The sequence below is a fragment of the Botryllus schlosseri genome, chromosome 11 (genome assembly GCF_051294905.1).
Source record: "Botryllus schlosseri isolate E-star chromosome 11, Bs_hap1, whole genome shotgun sequence".
NCBI lineage: Eukaryota > Metazoa > Chordata > Ascidiacea > Stolidobranchia > Styelidae > Botryllus > Botryllus schlosseri.
The window spans coordinates 17,636,415-17,653,147 of NC_137246.1; the positions used below are offsets into that span (position 1 = coordinate 17,636,415).

Consider the following 16,733-nt stretch of genomic DNA (forward strand, 5'->3'; position numbering starts at 1 on the left):
GTCCAGGCCAGGACAATAATTGTTCGCTAGTAGCAATTAGGCTATATCATGCCGAAACAGTAATTCGCTCTATCAAGTTTATCAGAAACATTGAAAATATGGCGTGCCGTTGTCGATATCGCTATTGCCGTACAACCTTACTATTGCCTATCGCTGGTAACGTACTCCTAGCAAGTGGTCAAGTTGTAACTTCAATAAATTTCCATTTGGCCAGCGTATTCAGATTTCGTAGTTGGAACATTCCAATAGAAGCCTATTTATGGAAATAGAGAGGACTATTACAATTAATAGATGGCTGAATTTTTATTTGCATGAAAGGGAGCACAGCCTAAAAGCTTTGAAGGATGATATTATTTACCCTTTTCTCGTGGAATAACAACCATGCCCCTCGGTAAGCTGGTATCGAGTTTATCAAACAGTTCTGCACAGACGAATTTTCTTCATTGCTTCTTTTTCTCGCGCTCTCTATATGCTTCTACAAAAGCACTGATCGAAGCAGTCGCTAGTATAATTCAAGTCCAAGTAATACGAATTTCTACTCAATAACGCATGCAAGCAATATAGTCCATCTATAATTGTGTTGCAGGAGTTCGACATCTTCCTGTCTTTTCATTGTATCGCATTTTTTGTGGTGTATTGAACTGATAAAATTGCTAATAAACCGATGATGATGATGATGATGATATTGCGCAGTGCTGATTATTACTAGACGGAAATGGATTTTGAAGAAGTGCTACATGCTGAAGGCTCGTTTGGGAGATACCAAAAAGAAGTACTGGCGATGGTGTTTCTGTCGGTATTAACAAATCCCATTCTTGATCTGATGTTCGCATTCACGCAGTATGAGTCTGAATTTCACTGCGAACTTCCCACATGGATGAACGTTTCCAAGGTAATGATTAAGCTGGCTTGAAGTAAAGCTTGACTTTGCACGATGGCTGGATTGAAGATGGAAAACTTGGGACTGTACGACATGATTCGTTTCACCTTGGTATGAGCGCAGATGGATTTACGATCCTGACAGCATTAGTAATCGAACCTTATATTATGCTTATCGAGACAAACAGTATTGAGTTGTCAGTGTAGCCTCGCGTCTTCAGATTGCTATCTTAAATCCCTGTATAGTTTCCTAACGAGACAAACTGTCATGAAGAAACTTTTGGTACTATAGTTGGATTCCTGCAAAGGTTCTAACGATAACATCGTTAGCGCAAAAGCAAAGTTTGCGGTCAAATCATATGCATATTCAAGAATTCTGATTTCCCACAGATGTGACTGATGTTTCATATATCGTAACGCGCGTAATGTACTGATGAAAGGATCAGAGCATTACAACAGGCTAGGATCGGAGTAATGCCACGGATTACTGCTTGCCCATGTCTGTCTAGGCCAGTGGTTCCCAACCTTTTTGTCTTCATTCCCCACTTCCGATATATTCCGAGCCTTCATTCCCCACCAGGACCGTAACAGCACTTCGTCAGCCCCCCCCCAAAAAAAAACGTTGGTCTTGCCCCCCCCCCCACAGGGTGATAAACCCAACTTCTGAGGGGCACGCCCCCAGAACCCCCTCAGCCCCCTGAGCCTGTACGCTTTCCCCCCGTTACTTATCAGCTACATTGGGTTTACTGTTTCGAGCGTCACCTTATCTCGACTAAACACGCGAAGCGCGAAAAAATTATATAATTCATGTTTGAATCGGTCAATATGATCGGGATTTGCATATATTTTGCTATCAATTTTTTTATCTCCCCTCTGCTCACGTAATCAGATTTACCGGTAGAGCTGAGTGAGGTGTTTCGGAAAAGGTAAGACCCCTAAATAAGTAGCCTAATAAACATCTTAGGGCGGACCCGTCCGTATATTGACTTCGTTACATTATGCTATTTCGTGACCTCCTATATCTGCTATTTCAAAAGATATGGAATATCGCCATAACTAAAAGGCACACACGATTTCAAATTGGTCTTGCTTTACTGGCAAATAATTTGTCCTGTAGGGTTCAAATCGCCAGGACAGGAACATTCGGCGCCAGCCATTTAGCCACCTATGGACGACAATTGATCATATATTTTTTTCGGTTCTGGTTTTTGTGGTATTCATGGTGTTTCTCGACTACTATGGTCATTTACACCAGACAGATATTCTTCATTATTTTCCGTAACTTCCGATTTATAGCACGGCCCACCTCTAGGCCTCGTGTAAGACACCGCTTGCGCGGTCGAGCTGGGCGAGAAGTAGACATATATGGATGTTGTATATTGTATATATCGAAGTTTTCTGTCACCACAAGGGCATTCCTTCTCGGTTCTCGGCCAAGCTATTCTCGCTACTGATTGTTCTGGCACACTTCTCGGAGTCGTATGTTACGTGGCCTATAACTTCATAGGTCTTGGTGCGTCAAGGCGCAGTAATGGCCGGCGCCGAAGTCTCCATTTCTATAAAATCCACGGATTTTCGTGGGGGAAGGGTAATTAAATCGCGCAACCAGCACGAAAATATTTTGAAAAAAGTGCTTAAATTAAAAAAAAACTATAATTTATTATAATACACGAAATAATTTTGGGCCCCTTCGAGCTCGCCCCCCACTTGGGGGGGTTGGGGTGCGGCCGTTACGGCCCTGTTCCCTACTACCCAACACTTATGTCATCACAGACTACACAACCTCTCCAGTACAATCGCCTGTGACTGCAACATAAAACGTATTGTGAACCAATACCAGTAACGCTCAAAATTTCGCGAAAGCGAATTATTTCACGTCAAACTAGTCGTGCTGGATGCGTTTGTGACGCCATGATTGGCCATCCAGAGTAAAAAATGAGGGATTGTGAACAACACGCAATATAATTTTCGATACATACATTCCAGAGCAGTTAACTGGTAACGGTAATTGCGCATGTGTCTCCGTGAATATGTAGACGGCCCTGTATATAATTTTGAACAAATGCGTCTATTCCCCACCAAAAACCATTGAATTCCCCACCGGTGGGGAATTCCCCACCGTTTGGGAACTACTGGTCTAAGCGAACCATTTCCTAATTTAGAGGCACAGACAGACAACCAAATGTATTAGTTAGGATGGAAACTATAATTGTAGTTATCAACAAGCCAGCAAGTTTGACTCAGACGTACAACAGTGCAGTGACGTGCGGTCAAATGAGGCAAGTGAGACAGTGCCTCACCTGTCGTCGGGGTGAGGAAGAGAAAATTGTGAAAACCCTCGATGATTATTGATATTTTCCATCGATAACTGGTATCAATCAAACGCTATTGTCACACTGATTCTAAAAATCGAAATATTAACAGTGTCAGAGCACCAGAACCCCCTCAAAATCGCCAAGGAATGTTAGATTCGGCTTTATTACAGACAATGCCATCGCAGATAAACAATGGCCAGGTGAGGCACAAACGACTCTGCCTCATGCACTATTCGCTAACAATGGGACGATCACAGCGCAGTGAACGCGCTATTGATTTCGGAAACCAACGTCCAACAGTCTTGTAGGAATTGTATAGTATCAACGGCCGATACGTAATGCGGAGCAAATGTATTCCCTTACTGATGTAGCTGATATGTATTTTCCACCCATATAGGCCTACCTATAACCGTAAATTATGGTATGTGATAGCTATTCTTACATAGCCTGCGCTTTCGTTGTTTGTGGTCGTTATAGTGTTTTCGACTGCAATAGTCATTTACACCAGGTCGCTATTCGTGTTATGATTTCATATTTGTATTTGCCGACTTGTAGTACTTCCCGCTTCTAGGCTTTTCTAAGACACCGCTTGGAACATATGGAGACGAGTAGCCTAAATAACATGCGTGTGAAGATGGCTGATGTGATAAGAAACAGGTCGCAAACTTCATCAGCTAACCTTGTAGGTCTTACATATTTGCGAATTTTAATCCACGGAAATCTGCATCCCCGTTCCCCAGTGATCAGACTATAGTTGACCCTCAAGGTCGTATCGATCATTACTATCTAATACCGAATACTGTGTATGTGCGATTGTGCAGTGCATGCATATTTTCTGTACCGCCATCATTGCCGTCTGTATGTATTTTGGTTGGATGAAAATAAAGACTCTTTCTCTGTCAACCAAAATCATCAATCTAAGTCTGATTTGCCACAGTCTGAATGATGTCTTAAAGACTTAAACCAAGTTCTATGTTAGTGTGTGACATTACACTGTTCATTTCCATGTGGTGAAGTGGAGATTGGACGAGCAACGGCAATAGCGAACATAAAACCGAAATTAGGATCTCAAAGAAAATATTATTGTGCTTTTCGTTTCATCCTTTTCGTTGAGCAATCTGTATATAACTGAATATTTCACAAAAGGAAATAATTTAAATATGTATTGTAGAATGTATAATTGCAGCTAACAGGGTGCAAAGAAAACGCTTTCGCCTACCCGTTTCTCTTGCTTATGTTTTCATTCACATATTCGTGTATATTTATTAGATAATTTACGCGCGTGTGTGTGTGTGGGGAGGGGGGGGGGGGTCAGTGCCTCTCCAGTCATGAACCTCACCGCACGTCACTGCAACAGTGTAATTCACAATAACTCGTGGGCACCAGGGCTTCGGAGTAGCCGTAAATGTTAAGTTACTCAAGCTTCAGCTCATTGCCGATATTTTTATCATAAATTAACTCTTGCTCATTGATATAACTTCATGCTCAGCCTGCTATTCCAGTATCGCCAAACACTTATACGTAGTTGTTGTTGTTTGTGGTATTCATGGTGTCTGTCGACTACAATGGTGATTTACACCAGGCCATTTGCGATATTTTGATTCCGTTTCTGCCAGGGCTTTGGAGCCGGAGCCGGAGCCCCGGAGCCGTGCATTTTTACCGGAGCTGGAGCCGGAGCCGGAGCTCTACATAAAATTCAGCCGGAGCCGGAGCTGGAGCCAGTTATTTGAGTGGTAGCTCCGGCTCCGACGTATTTCATAAGATGCAACGATCATATCTGCTGAGTTCACATAATTCAACAGCAGGACTTTCCAACTAACCATGTTCCATGGGATTTTACAGCAGTGCAGTCATATGTTCAATGCTCAATTTTCATACATGAGTATACCGAACCTCGGTATGCTAAGTATGCCTGTGAATATTGTGGGTATTCGGCATACCCACAATTTCATCATCAGCACAACCTTGTTGGCCAATTGTACGGTTCGAAAATAATGATCACTATGTATTACGCGACATGGGAGAGAGGATAAAAATAATATCGTTGCACACATTGAGCACAAGCCAATAAATTCCATCTCATCGTTGCTATGAATCGGATGAGCAAATACTCGTTCTTTCGTGATAGTTCTTTAATCGGGACGCGAAATTGGACAGTGTTGTATGCAATTATGCATGCGAATTGGAATTCACTACTGCGCATGATCGTCATTCACTCCAATGAGGATTTTCGAGCGTAAATTGGGGATGACATAAAAGTAGCCCAAAATGCCGTTACACTCAGCAAACAATTGTTGCGGTGCGAGCTACTCAATGCGATGTCAGGACCCCATGGTATTTTATGTTACAGACAAATTACTGATTTGATACGCGATTTCCAATTTGTAATCATCTGTTTTGTAAATTCAATCTTGATGAATGCTTGATACTCTTGTATTCCTGGATTATCACGCACTGTGACTTGGAGATGTGAAAAGTGCATACTGCATAGTTTCATTCGTTATGGGTATGGCGCAATGTGCATAGCACAGTGTTTAATTCGATGATTCGATGCGTTAAAACGGTAAACTTGATAAACTTGATCGACACCGGATGGACTGGTAACGAGTGCACCAATACTGAACGTCAAACCATTGGCCATTTGGTACAAATCGAATTTCTATTGATCAGGTCGTGATATCCGCCCACATTGCTCTTACTACAGTTACAGTTGAATAATAATCGCAAATTTATAGATTGAATTGAGCTGTATGGCTTAATGTTAAGGATTACAGGGCCAGTGTTAAAACGCCGCATCAGAATTGTAATGCTGTACACAGCAATGGCATGAAGTAATGTGCGTTCTAGTGCAACTAGATTGGGCCCATAGGCCGCGGGTTGCCCACTCCTGATATAGATAGACAGACACCTTCAATAGTTTTTAGAGCCGGAGCCGGAGCTGGAGCCGGAGCAGTGGTAAAAATGCGGCTCCGGAGCTGGAGCCGGAGCTATTCCATGATAGAAGAAAGCTCCGGAGCTGGAGCAATGCAAATTTACGGCTGCTCCGAAGCCCTGGTTTCTGCCGACTTGTGGCACGCCCCATTTCTCACTCTTTTATGACGCCTTTTACGCGGATGAGATGGCCAGGAGGAACCAAGATAAACCTTCAAAATATAGTTGGTACGGCATTAAAATATTTTAATGCACTAAAATGTAGTCTGATAATGATGTTGCAATTGGAATCTAATCACGGGATACAGTGTAAACTAGTGGTTCTCAACCGGGTTTCAAACGAACCCCAGTGGTTCACTGAGCCGATGCCAGGGATTCCGCGGGTGCTATACACACACGCGACTCAAATGATCCTTGACATGTCCGTCATGACCATCATTGTCAGCAGGGAATAGGGTTTCATCAATATTAGAACTGTGGCTGTTGTAATCGCACGTCGTTGCATTGGCGTGGGTGGGGTTGGTTGAGGTTCCAATTCGAAACTATGTCCATACATCTCCAGCATTTATTAGCTCGATTGCAATTCAGCAATTTATAACACGCTTCCGTGAGACTCTTTCCAAGGCGACGCTTTTTTCTTCTGGTAATTATGCTCTAGTGCAGTGGTTCTCAACCGGTGTGCCGCGGCACACTAACGTGTCATTCACGTCTAGCAAGGGTGCCGCGAGAGATTTCTTCAAGTTTTGAAATTACGCGCTAAAACAATCAATATAATCTTAATCGGGCTCGATGTGAAGTTCATACATTTGACAAATCAATATTGTTGCAGACAATCAATATCCCCCGCTAATTCGCTTTTCCTGACATATAGCGTGCTTTGAAGGTGGTATTGAGTTTTGTACAATACGTTTTTTTGTTTGTTTTTGGGGTATTCATGGTGTTCGTCGACTACTATGGTCATTTACACCAGGCCGATATTCTTCTTCTTTTCCGTAACTGCCGACTTATAGCACGGCCCATCTATAGACTTTTTGTAAGACACCGCTGGCGCGGATGAGATGTACAATACGTTGATTCATCGCAGAGAAGAGCAGACATGGCGGCGCCTGTGTGATAATGCAAATCCTCATCGTCTCCCTAATCACAAGCGAGAAATGAACACATTTGGAAGTAATATTCACGTCACGTGATTATTATTTTCTTCTATGTTGCAGACTGTCTACTGTTATATTTATTTAAATGAATACACTCGATTACTTCACTACCATGGAGTTGACGAGTAACAAGGCCTTCATAAGCCATATCGTCACCTCCAGTCAAATTTTTATGTTAGACGAAGCAACAAATGTCTGTCTGTCGTTTACGAATCGAATTACCAACTAGCCATCCACATGTCATTGTCAGATAGCGTGCCTGCAATACCGTTGAAAGGCTTGTTGCACAACGTTGTTATAGGCGACGAATTTGAGAATTGAGAAGCACATTTTCCGGCCGCAGAGGTTATCATCCCAGTTTGTTGGAAGCTTGGGACAATATTATTGAACTGCGGGTGGCTGCCAGTAGAACTATTCTCACGCGTGCAACACGATCTGCGTGGAAATGCGTTTGGGATCCATGATTAGTTACATCGACATAGCGGAAGAGTGCATAGTTTGTCAAACAAATCTTATGCAGCTATGAAATTGTCATTACTCTGCTGCCAAAAACCCTAGTAACTTGGTAAATTAGCACCAATTCTTAATTTCGTGATGGGTTGCTGTTAAATTGTGACGATCCAGTAAATAGTATCTTAGCACATTTTGATATACGTTGGAGCCGAACATATCGTTCAAACAACTGGATCCAGCTGTTGCTGGACTATAAGAACTCCACATATAGCTCCGGATCTAGCTCCAGCTCCGTTAAAAAGGCACGGCATTGGCTCCATGCTCCGACTACTCCTATACGGATACTATATGTGGAGCATACTATAGCATAGGGAGCACTTCTAAAGCTAATACCTTGGCATGTCGCTCAATTAGTTATTTTCCAGAATTCCTACGACTACGAAAAACTACTCAATCTTTCAATACCATGGGAAGTCGATTCGTATGGCGTAATGAGAAGAAGTCGCTGCCAAATGTACAGACTTGAAAACATCAGCAACGACCTCCAGTCCATGAACATCCACAATCATTCTGACTTGATGCCATGTCAACATGGATATTATTTCAATGATTATAACTCGGCTACTGCAGAGGTAGGATGTAGACATATTCAGCAAACTGAAACAGCACGGACGGTTTTTAAATGGAAAATATTTTTGAAATCTACGGTTTTGTCAAGTGGAAATTAGCGGTTGAATGGATTTGCACCAATTGTATGAGTGATATTGAAACGGGAAATCTGTGACATCGTCTCGTCATCAAGATACCAGAACATGGAATGTTTGAAGTTTCAGCTTTGTGACGCCATCGGCCAATTTACCCTATAGTCGCGAATTGTCTCCGTTCGCATAGCTCTCGCTGCTTACCAATTTTTTGACAGAATCTGTTGGCAGGCAATCAAACCATCCGTGACATATCTCTTTAACGGCCTTGTGCTATCGGACTCTCAAAGATAGTTCCCTATAAATTTTAATTATATATGCATAATGAAAATATATAAAATCCAAACATTTTCGATCTGGGACTCTTGGGGAGCAATCGGGAGTTCGGGACACGCAGTGTTTTCATATTCTATTCTTATGGATTCTTTGGATTCTTGTGAAAATTATCAGCATGCATATTAAAATTTACACGTTCTGTGCTCCTAAAAGTCTCCATAAGCGCAGAAGCTTTTTTCGGCGAAAAACAGTCATCACTTGTAAATACAGTGATATCTTACATCTATTTAGAACATCTCGGCTATGTTGCAACGATGACGACTTTGCCGACAACTATGTTACAACTATGACATAGTCACAAAGACATTATACATATCAAAATAGACGTATACAATTGTATAATATCCATACTGAAATAAACCCGAATAACTGCGTTCGGCTGACCCGCGTGACAGGTAATCGTCAGCACCTATAGAGAATTCAAAAGAACTTTGTATATGAACACCTGAACCGAACAGTCATATCACCAATCAGCATGTTACAATTGTTACATGTATGTAATTTCGAATAGATGTACCCGAAATGCATAACAGTACATGTAATTGAATGCCCGTTCTAAACATGGAGTCTATAGTGTAAACACGCGACCTTCTGAATGGGCACAGAAGGGATTCCCGCAAAATGAGTACTGATTAGTTTTAATTTCTTTGTCACGAAGCAATTTATCCAATTTTGGATGTAATATTGACTGTCTCCCTCTCCGGTCTCCATATTTGTAAGAGTAGTACATTCATTGCACCCTTTTAGTTCAATATGGCATGTGCGGAATCATGGAAGGCTGCTCTTGCAGTTACGTTTTTCATGGTTGGAATGGGCATGGCTACATTTTCCGGTTACTTTTCTGACAGGTAAGTGGTGTTTTCGCATTACGAGGAAAGATCACCGGAGTCGAACTCATTCTAGAGTTGGCGGGTCGGTTGTCGTTGTTATTGGGTGTTAATTAATTGAATAATTGATTGATTGATCGATTGATTGGTTGATTGCTTGATTGACTCCGGCTTACATCACATCTACCGAATCCCCGTCGTTTTTATTATCCACCACGGCGATTAATTTACACCAAGTTTAGATTGACGCACAACAGACACGGTGATGTTGTTGATTCCAATTGTTCGTTCCAAGTTCATAATTCGAAATGAGAGTGTGTAGTAGGCCGGCTATCGGCTATCGCATGAAGCCCGACTTCGTCCGTTTATGCTACTAGGGTTGCATTTAATGCAGGTAATGAATTTGGTTATGTAAATTAATATATTATATTCTGCTCTGCAGATTTGGACGGAGACCAGTGTTCTTGGCTTCAAAGTTTGGTCATTTCATATTCGCGGGATTATTATCGATATCGTGGAATTACAAATTCTACTTGGTGCTATCATTACTGATCGGCCTCTGTTCAGTGACAATTTACGCGACTGCCTTTGTTTTGGGTTCGTTTATAGAGTAACATGTCATCGCATAATGTTCACATCTTCTGATGAAGGCTTGGTCTATTTCCAATTAGAATTATATACATTACACCGGGCAACAATTTTGAACAAAAAAATTGTTGATTTCGATTTTGCACTCGATTTAGGCTAATTTTGGCGTGCTGATTCCAGAAATGCCACTGGTTTTCTTCCATCACGTCAAGTTTTTGCTCTACGACATATGCCCAAAATATACAAATGTTCACGAATTTAGCCATATTACTTTTCCATATAAAAATCCACACTTTTACCATATAATAAGTTATCTAGCCAAGGGTTCGATTGAATTATTAAGAATAAAGGTAGTGGTATCGATCTAGGCCGATGCTTTCTCCCATTTTTGGTTAGAGGATGCAACCATCCGAGGATATTTCACACACATGTTTGATGCAAACTGCAGGATATGGCAAGAAAATTAAACATTACATTTACTATCAGCTATAGGTCTAATGCCCCATTCAGCTTATCCAGTGTAACTTTAAACTGCTATATGCTCGATAATATGGATCAAGATGAAGATCTTAGGGATAGCAGGTCTAATGAAGTAGATTTTGAAATTGAAGATGATTCAGAATGTGGAGTAGTCCATCAACACAAGTTATTGATCTAACATGATTGACGATTGGAGCTTATATATGTTAGCTGACTTTGCTCGAGTATCAAACTAGACAACCTACATAATTATGGGTTACTAGCGTGAATTTGGACCCTGAAACTCGCACTTTATTTGTCCTGTACAAGTAATATCAGTTTAAATCAACCAAGTAAAGCAGTGCAAATGTATATTTGAAGTCTAATGATTTACTTTCGACTGGTTGTAGTTTCTGAAACGTTTTATACAATAAACACAACATATTAAAAGTAGTGCTATTATGTGGGTTTTGAGGCAATGTGGGGGGGGGGTGCCTAACACAAAAACTTGACGTGATACAGAGAAGCGGAAGTCATTTTTGAATTCAGCGCTCAAAGGTTAGTCGTAATCAATTGCCTGATCAAAGTCAACAAAGACTGTGTTGACCAATGTTATGCAAGTTCCTGATCGTGGCCTCCACTGCGATACCGTCATTGTGATAAAAATCCGTAATCGATGATCCTATCCTTCGCAGCGACCGAACTGATCAACACAAAAAGAAATCTTCAAACAGCAGTGACCATTTCAGCAATGTACGCAATTGGGGTCATCATGTCACCATTGATCGGGTACCTCCTTCCCAATTGGCGATGGTTTCTTCGGGCTAGCTTCATCACTGGTTTCTTCTACCTCCCTTTGATCTGGTATTTCTCAAGATTTATTTTTATATTACATTATATAGTGCCTTTATATTTCCAGTATTAACATTTGCATTCTATATATACCTTCATTTGCAAAGAGAAGGGTCGCATAATCTTTCTTTATATCACACCTTGGAGTTGCGGTAGAGCGGAATTTGATGAAATGATATTGACCTTCCAATAAGGTATTTTCCGGAATCACTGCGGTGGTGCATGGTCGGTAAAAGAAGAAACCAATCGATTCTATTAATGAAGAAAATTGCAAAAGCAAACGGCAAAGTGATTGATGCAGAATTGATATACGATCGCTTTCAGAGTTATCAAGTAAATTATATCTTGTATGAATTATTTTCTTCGATTTCATACATGAAACTAGGGTTGCACTTAAAACAAAAATCAAGTGAAAACAAACATGTTTAAAACATGACCTTTGTAACATAATTTCATTGATTATACTTATAGCTGTGACGTTATTGATCTTTGATAGTGGCGTCACAGTGGATTGACATTGTCAATCGAAAATATAGGGTAAATATGCCTCCTTTGACGAAAAAGGCTTCCGACCAATCCATGTCAAAAACGAACCAAAATATTTGTAACCGGGACTACATCGTTAACAGCATTTTTACTGTCGGAATTCATCATCTTGAGAACATCCATTCCATACCAATGATCTATATCTACGTGGTATTACTGTTGAATCAACGACGATTCTGAACCAGTGGTTCTCAAACTGTAGGGCGTGAAAGTATCTGAAGGGGGTGCGAAGCTGCCGTCAACTGAAAATTTTTTCGCGCTAGGCGCAGTTTACCTGCAATTCATACTTATTGCTCTGTATATGGCCTGAATTTCATATTTGAGAATTCTCTCATCAACATTTAAAACATTCCATGCCATCAAACTGTCAGTCGGGATTGCTAGCATTCTGGTTGCATTTTGTGATATGACGATAAAGGTGGCGCAAAATTTTTTCACCATCATGAAGGACGGCGCGTCTAAAAACCACTGTTCTAAACACTCTATAATAGTGGTTCTCAACCTTTTTTAGACACGCCCCCCTTTATGACAGTGAAAAATTTCGCGCCCTCCCCCCCCCCCCCCCCCCTTATCGTCTTATCACAAAATCCAACCGGGATGCTAGAAACCCCAACAGATTGTTTGATGGCATGGGAAGTTATGACTGTTGATGAGAGAATTCCAAAATATGAAATTCGGTCTGTATATAGTAAACACGCTTGAATTGGAGGTAAATCGCGCAAAGCGCAAAATGTTTTTTCAGTGATCCGCTTCTTCGCGCCCCCCTTCAGATGCTTTCACGCCCCCCCCCCCACCCCCTCCACCCGGTTGAGAACCACTGCTTCATAATCTATATTGTATGCGTCGTCTATAGCGGTTGCAAATCGTCCGTGGGCTCATACATATTTTTTCAAAAGTATTTACATAATGATGCCATAATCATACAGCTTTTGAAAAATAAATTCAATGGCATATTGTTTTAAATGCAACCCTATATATAACTGAAATTCGCCTTATAGATATATATGCTAAAACGCAAATCCATATACTTAGATAAACAAGGAACAGGAAACAGCATGCCAGTCGGAAAGGTCAGTAACGCGAGAAGACCGATCGTATTTTCTTCAGTGCCTTAATCCGACGATGAGGATGCGGTATATTGGGACATGTGTTTCATGGTCCGTGATCTGCATTATACATGTAATTTTTGAAGCAAGGAACGTATATGTGTGTAGTAATCCAATGATCCACCGTCATATCCACAGTCTCATACCCAAGTAACAAATATCGTGAACCAATGACCGTCTGCGTTCACTGTTCATTGTCACATCGGAGGGATAACCATATGTCCTAAGTCCTTATCCACGAACACATTTAATCAACCCGCGTAGAATATTAACATTGCAATACGAATCTCGTGTCAATTTGATTGCGGTACTTCGACTTTAATATTGTTAACACACAAAAACGGACTCCCACAAGAAGCCTGTCATGTTGCAAGCGAGATAAGTATTACGAACACGGAGAGATTAACAACCTATAAGTTGCAACTTATATCGAACCTTAACCCAAAACGAAAGGAGTAAAATCGGACTGTATTGTCTTTCGTTATACGATCGGGAGAAAAAGATCGATCGATTCCTCATCTTTCCAAGATTTCAACTCATAATCGTCAGTTGTGTCACGAATAAATGATTTCCTAAGTAATTCGGGCAAGGTCAAGTATAACATGATTTCCTTCTTTTAAAACCAGCATGCAGATATCGTTCCATAATCCGTACATGCTATCCGTAACAAACATCGCCTGTTTATTTGAACTCATTCATTAATTACTTTTCATTTCAGGGCAGCTGCATGTATGATGTCTTATGCAATATCTCTTTACCCAACTTCTCTGAGCGGTGATCGCATTATCAACATACTACTTATTAGCTTGACGGAGGTTCCGGTTATCGCGATATCATATTATCTACCCCGTACCGTCGGTCGCGTAAGATCAGCTGCTATCTTGTATTTACTCTCGGGCGTATCATACGTCATCTCTCCATTTTTCAAAAGAGGCGAGTGACTGTGAAATGCTCATAGGTTTTTCAGGGAATCATTGTCTTCGGTCAAATTCCCGTTCCTAATGCCTAAAGTGTATTCGTCTCTCTGTGAAAATATCGTTGATTTACGTTTCTATTGACTATTTTCTCGCTATGAATATAGCTATAAATATGAGTATGGATAAGTGGTGATTACATTGAATTCAAGCAACATATTCGGCATATGATTCGAATCAGCGGCGATTCGATTTCGCCCATCCCTATACTGACAATTCATGTTTATTTCATGATTTCGTTATTCGTCAGTTCTGTCCTTATACTATGCGATACAGTTTGGATTTCGATTGACTGCGAATCGGAAGCGGATAATGGTTAATATCTGGAAAAGTTTCGATTCGATTCGTGCTAAATTTTTACTTTTCGTTTCGCATCAGTTGTGATTCGATGTCGCTCGTCCGATATAGTCTTGCCTCAAAATATTCTGGAACATTATTGTTTCAGTAAGCACATGGCTGGTCACTTTACTGGTTCTAATGGCGAAGACAACTATACAATCGGCGTTCTGCGTAATGTATCTGATAACTAGCGAAATATCGCCGACGCTGGTACGCAGCACTTCGATCGGGGTTGCCTCCATTTCTGCACGCGTTGGCGGTATTGTGATGCCGTTCCTGATGCTAGCTGGTAAGTTATTACATGGGCAAGAGTTTCTTTGGCTAGGCAATGCTTTCGGTGGTATATCTATTCGCTATATTTAATAATTATATTGCTCGCCGAAATAACGAATTTGATAACGGGCGTTAATGTGTGGTTTCCAGACCACAGGGGTTCGTAATGTATATGCGTCGCGAATGATATAAATTTGGGTTGCCACCAGACCTATCGTTGAATATCTATATGTAATATTGGCTGAATTTCTTGCAACAGAAAAATGTCCTCGCTGTTCGCGCGATCTAAGTCTGTATATCTATCCAAAGGTCTCTGCGTTGGGTACTAATATCCAAGTCAGACATTCTGAAAAGTGACTGCGAAAATATGGTTTGATCGTGAAAAAACTTTTAGTGCGGCCTACTTTCGTTCTAGACTTTTATAGGACATAGTTTACGCCGATCAAATGAAGTCAGTGAAGTCTTAATAGTAATAATTTACCCCGACTTCTGCAGTGACCTGACTGTATATTCAAATGATGATGAAATATATTCTGCTGATTGACAAAACGACTTCAAATGGCATATGGCATATGCGTTCTAAAATTCATTCGATATTGCGATTCCAATTATTTGTAGTTTATGTCATTGACCCTCATTTTAACAATACTTTTTGCTTCATTTTTCGATAAATCCACTTCGGTTGTACAATTGCGTTCGTGGTATCCTTCCTAACGACGCATGTCCATAGGTCTGAAGCGCTGGTTTGGCACCAGTCACCAACTCGAAGAGTGTATTTTGAGATATCTATAACGTAGCAAACATACCATTCCATATGTATCTACAGAACGATAACATTATAGCATTTTTAGGCAAGGGCGAAAGTGATGCTGCTCCTTATATCACTATGGGCACGTGCGCGCTCATAGCCGCAATTATGTGCCTATTATTCATACCGGAGACAGACAACAGAGAAATGCCCGACTTTTTAGAAATGGCGCTGAAGAACAGGAGGTAAATATCAAAATCGGGAAAATCCTTTAATCAGTCACTTGATTCCATTATAACTACTCCCAGGGTCTACGGTCTGAATCTGAGAAAAAAATTCATGGACAAGGAAGTCAAAACATGCGAGGAAAATGTTGTGACAGATACAATTTAATCGTGCGCGGTATATCATGTGAGAGTGTATTTCAACTGAAAAAATACCACCTAGTTGTGATATGATAGTCATTGAAATTGCCATGGCTCATTTGATGAGCATTACATTTTCAAATTGTGTTTGATCTCGTAACATCGGTATGGTTGGAATACGCCTTCGAAAACCAGGTTTGAAGTAATTGTTATTTGTAATCGATCGAAAACATTATATATATGTCGTTGTAGTTGTAGTTGTAATCAGAATAGTGTGTGTAATTGTAATGGATGAGAGATTTTCTAAGGTATCTGTTGGACTTTTGGAGGTATAGAACTTCAATAAACAATTGCATAACATAATCATATTGAAGTAAACCCGAGTATATTCGGCTGAAAATCGGGTAATCGTCAGCAACTAGTACAGAATTAGAGATAACATTGTATATTAACAATCGTATCACCAGATATGACGTCATCGGCGCAGTGGCGTATCAGCCACTTGGCGGTTATGGCTCTGCACCAGGGGCGGCAAAATGATGCTGCACAGTGCACAGTTCACCCAGCCGGCTAAGAGCAGCGTAATTTCTAGTCCTATAGCTGGCGACCAGAGAGCTCAAATTTAATGAAACTGGTCTTAATCGAATGTCGCACTGATTCCGAAAACACAAATTAAAATGTGAGCATGGCAATGGAACCGCTCCGAAATATGCATCAAGGCTGATTGTTCCGAACAATCTTAGCGCCGCACCACGGTGACCAATTGACCATGGTGATGGAAATTATATCGAGTGATTATTCGGAACAATGTCGATTTTCAGACTTTGATGGCTATTTCGTGGTGGTTCCGTTACCCGGACCAGCTTTCAAATTGTATTCCCGGAACC

General features: G+C 40.9%; 1 protein-coding gene across 2 annotated transcripts; it reads left to right on the forward strand.

Moving 5' to 3' along the window:
- Nucleotides 1-688: 688 nt before the first annotated feature.
- LOC145450819 (solute carrier family 22 member 4-like) lies at nucleotides 689-16,374 on the forward strand. Of its 2 annotated transcripts, XM_080329325.1 has the most exons (10): nucleotides 689-892; nucleotides 8,158-8,364; nucleotides 9,517-9,617; nucleotides 10,039-10,193; nucleotides 11,339-11,507; nucleotides 11,690-11,828; nucleotides 13,074-13,198; nucleotides 14,567-14,749; nucleotides 15,585-15,726; nucleotides 15,790-16,374. In XM_080329325.1, exons 1-8 carry the CDS (start codon nucleotides 716-718, stop codon nucleotides 14,649-14,651), a joined length of 1,158 nt encoding a protein of 385 aa, XP_080185451.1. In that variant the 5' UTR covers nucleotides 689-715; the 3' UTR covers nucleotides 14,652-14,749; nucleotides 15,585-15,726; nucleotides 15,790-16,374. The 2 variants fall into 2 exon arrangements, with proteins under 2 accessions (XP_080185451.1, XP_080185450.1); XM_080329324.1 differs by lacking the exons at nucleotides 15,585-15,726; nucleotides 15,790-16,374 and having other exon boundaries at nucleotides 13,074-14,735.
- Nucleotides 16,375-16,733: the final 359 nt, after the last annotated feature.

Coding starts and splice junctions, on each gene's coding strand:
- LOC145450819 (XM_080329324.1), top strand. CDS start 716: ATGGATTTTGAAGAAGTGCTACATGCTGAAGGCTCGTTTGGGAGATAC. Junction 10,194..11,338: donor CGCGACTGCCTTTGTTTTGG/GTTCGTTTATAG, acceptor TATCCTTCGCAG/CGACCGAACTGATCAACACA. Junction 11,508..11,689: donor TTCTACCTCCCTTTGATCTG/GTATTTCTCAAG, acceptor CCTTCCAATAAG/GTATTTTCCGGAATCACTGC.